This window comes from Pygoscelis adeliae, unplaced genomic scaffold (assembly GCF_000699105.1).
Source record: "Pygoscelis adeliae isolate BGI_AS28 unplaced genomic scaffold, ASM69910v1 Scaffold41, whole genome shotgun sequence".
NCBI classification, from domain to species: domain Eukaryota; kingdom Metazoa; phylum Chordata; class Aves; order Sphenisciformes; family Spheniscidae; genus Pygoscelis; species Pygoscelis adeliae.
In genome coordinates this window covers 55,025-58,514 of record NW_008824373.1, presented here as the reverse complement: position 1 = coordinate 58,514, position 3,490 = coordinate 55,025, and the positions used below count along the sequence as shown (strand labels likewise).

Sequence of the window (3,490 nt, the reverse complement as noted above, 5' to 3'; positions counted from 1 at the left end):
ATTTAAAAAACGTGTAAATGTGGTGCGTAGGGACATGGTTTAGTGGTGGACTTGGCAGTGCTAGGTTAATGGCTAGTGCTGGGTTGGGCTTGATATCTTAAAGGTCTTTTCCATCCTAAACGATTCCGTGATTCTATGGGATCTGGTGCATCATTCTGAAAAAGGGCATTCGTAAAAAAGGCAGTCACAAGATACGCAAAGTATAAAGCTGCAAAATTAAACTCATGCAACTTTAACTTTGCCTCTCAAGCACTCCTGCCCTCCTCCCATATGCACGCTGTCTAAGCAGCTAGTCTGCTTCAAGATCATACTTTTATTCTTAGGAGAACCAGCAGTGAAACTCCAGTTGATTTCACATGATACATGATCACTGGGAATTCCTTTTCATCTTCTGTCCACTTTGTGACCAGTAATTTCCAGTCTCCTGAATTATGTAATGGTACTAGGGTTTAAAGGTTTTTCACTCAGCTGGGTCTTTTTTATGAAAGACCCCTTTTCCGCCCCTGCACTTACTTCCTTTAAGTCACCCATCTTCTCAACACAGATGGTTTCACAGCAGACAGTGAGTGAAATGGTCGTATCCTCTGAGTTTGATAGGTAATTTTTTTTTGCCTGCTTTCCCTCACTCATCCGTCTACCCACTCACATTCCCTTTTTTCCCTGAAAACTCGCAGCATATTCTCTTCCATAATTCATTATCTCAAGATGTACTTGAGCATCTGTTTATTTTTTTATTATTTTTATGCTTTCTTGATAGATTTATCAATATTTTAGCAGTTGGTTCCTTTCATGTGTACTGCTCTCTTTCTCATTCGCACAGCTGTATGCTTCCAGTGCGGGCTTCATACCCAGGGCAATACTGTCAGCTGTCAACAACCACCCATAGTTGGATTATCTGAGTTGTGAAGTTTTCACGCCTCAGATGCCAAGGCAGCTTGGGTTTAGCAGTGTTACTAGGTGAGGTACATGGCTGCGCTGCTTTCAGGGCCAGCTCAGCTCTGGAAATAGCTCTGGTACTCTACAAAATCTCATCTACTCCCTCGAGCTGTATGCCTACCTTCCTGGGACAGAAAGTGGTGCAGCAGGACCATCCCAATCAGTCTGCACTAAGTCAACACTGGTTTTTAGAGGTGTAACCTCAGGCTGGGTCTGACTCTGCGCCTAACCCCCCCAATCTGCCTCCTTGAGCACAGGGAGGGCAGCGCTCACCCTGCGGGGGGCTTGCTGGCCACGTGAGGTCTAAGCTGGAGATGACTCCCACCGCAGCATGTTGCACAGCACCGTGCGCTAGCTAGGGCTGGGGGCCTTACCGGTGCTTCGTTGGATGCAGAACAACCTGAGCTCCTTTTCCCAGTTTTTGAATCCTGCATGAAAAAGTAAGTCCCACCAGACTCTCTCACTCTTCCTCCTCACTGGTATTGTCCTGCCTCACACGTGGGCCCCCCCGGAACAGCCCGCTGACACAGTGAAACTCTGAAAATGCTAAAGCTAGATGTTGGCAGGGGAGGACATCTGGGAGCACAGGAGGCAGAGCCTGAGCAGAGTAAAGGGGAAATGACATTGAGCTTGTTGTACTGAGTATTAAGAAGCCCACCAACCTTCAAGGTTTTCACATACATCTTCATAAAAATGTCTTGATTAGGTCAAACCCAAACCATTAAGCACCAGGACATAAGAAAACGAGCCATGGTGCAGGCCACAGAGCACACACTCAGATCCTCTCTGAATAACACACCTCTTGGTGGTAACAGGGGTTCAGCTGACACACAGGCCAAAGCGGTTGCACCCAGCTTGACTGACCGACTCGGCAGTTAGAGGGTGAACTGAACTTCTGCCACATACCCTCACATCAGGAACTAAACCCTATTTTCTTGCTGTTTAGATGGGTAATGGCTTTTCTCCATCAAAATGTTTCTTTCGGAGGTTTTTTGTATCATCCATCAAGAAGCCTTAGTCTACGAAGGGAACTAACAGTCTCTTGGGAATAACTTGTGACTCTATCCTCTTGCAGCTCAAATGTTCTTCTCCAGATGTTTCCCAAACTGCAGTCCACACAGACCTCATGGTGGTCAAATATCTGATTTTTTTTTACTTTTCCTCTGCCCATATAAAAATAACTGTGACGTGTTGGTGTTCTTCTTGGGTATGGCTGCATACATGCCTGGAGCGTGCAGCCGGCGGATGGCCCTTCCTCAACCTAAGGTGCCTTCTTTCTTTTTCAGGTGTGTGAGAAAGAGAAATTGCTCTCAGAAAGGAACCAGTTGAAAGCAAGCATGGGAGAATTGTTAGACAACTTCTCGTGTCTTTCCCAAGAAGTGTGTAGAGACATGCAGAGCCCGGAACAGATCCAAGCTCTCCACCGATACTGCCCCGTTCTCAGACCCATGGATCTACAGCCAGCCACCACCATCAGCCCCTCCCCAGCTGGCGTGGAACAGAGCCTGGTGACCTCCCAGTGCGTTGGGGAAAGCATGCAGTGCTGCTCGGAGCAAGGCTCGGTGCAACTGGGAGCGCCCTGGCTGCCCAACAACATCTCAGAAAATTGTTCGGCCGGCGGGGGGTTGGATGGAGCCGACACAGGTACTTACCCTGAGAGAGAGCTTCCGCCAGAGCAGAGCAGCCAAACGGTCACGGTAGACTTCTGTCAGGAAATGACTGATAAATGTACAACAGATGAACAACCTAGGAAAGATTACACCTAGTGACTTGTAACCTTAACGTTACACCTGGTCAGGTGTTCTTCAGTCAGCCAGTGGCAGTGTTCATTTGTTGTCTAGAAGAACGTATTTGGTGCACACTACAGTGGTCTTAGCAGCAATACTGTTTTTAAGTATTCCCTCCTCTCTACAAGCAGGAGTTCTCTTCACAATGGTGCTATCCCTTGCTCAGGCAGGGAACGAAGCAGTGGCAACACTGTCTGTTTTTGTATGTTGATTTCAATCTTAACAGGGATGGACATAACACCTCTGAGGACCCAACCGCAGCTTTTTTCTCAGTGGCCCATGTCACAAAACCCTAACTCAGGAATTTCCTCTGAATGTTCAATTTTTCATTGAAGACAGCTTCTTTACACATCAAAGTTTTATAGCTAAACTGTACATATTATATATAATATATATAAAATATATATATCCATATGCAAAAGTCCCTGCATGCCTCAATTTTTCTCATCCTACAAACTGGAAGCTTTCATTTCTATTGTATAAACAGGTTCCAACATTCCTTTTTGTCTTCGATGCTAGAACTAGTTTGGTAACTTGTTACACGATAATTTTTTTTCTTGGTTCGCAGTTCAGCAATATCATTCGATTTGTACTTATTTATAAAATTTTAATGTTGGAAACTTATTTGAGATTTTATTATAGACAATTTTTTTGGCACAGGCATTTCGTGCCACTTGAGCAATGTGGAGTTATTTTATTTTCTTGCAGATACTGTACAGTAATGGTCAACTTTGCCACTTGCACTGAGTTTCTGGTCAAACCTCTTT

General features: G+C 45.2%; 1 protein-coding gene across 1 annotated transcript in view; it reads left to right on the top strand.

Moving 5' to 3' along the window:
- BACH2 (BTB and CNC homology 1, basic leucine zipper transcription factor 2) overlaps positions 1–3,150 on the top strand; it is a 152,539-nt gene extending 149,389 nt beyond the window's left edge. Inside the window, exon 7 of the mRNA XM_009320122.1 lies at positions 2,223–3,150. Within this exon, the coding sequence (XP_009318397.1) occupies positions 2,223–2,702 (480 nt within the window). The 3' untranslated portion in view covers positions 2,703–3,150. The remainder of the gene's footprint in view (positions 1–2,222) is intronic.
- Positions 3,151–3,490: the final 340 nt, after the last annotated feature.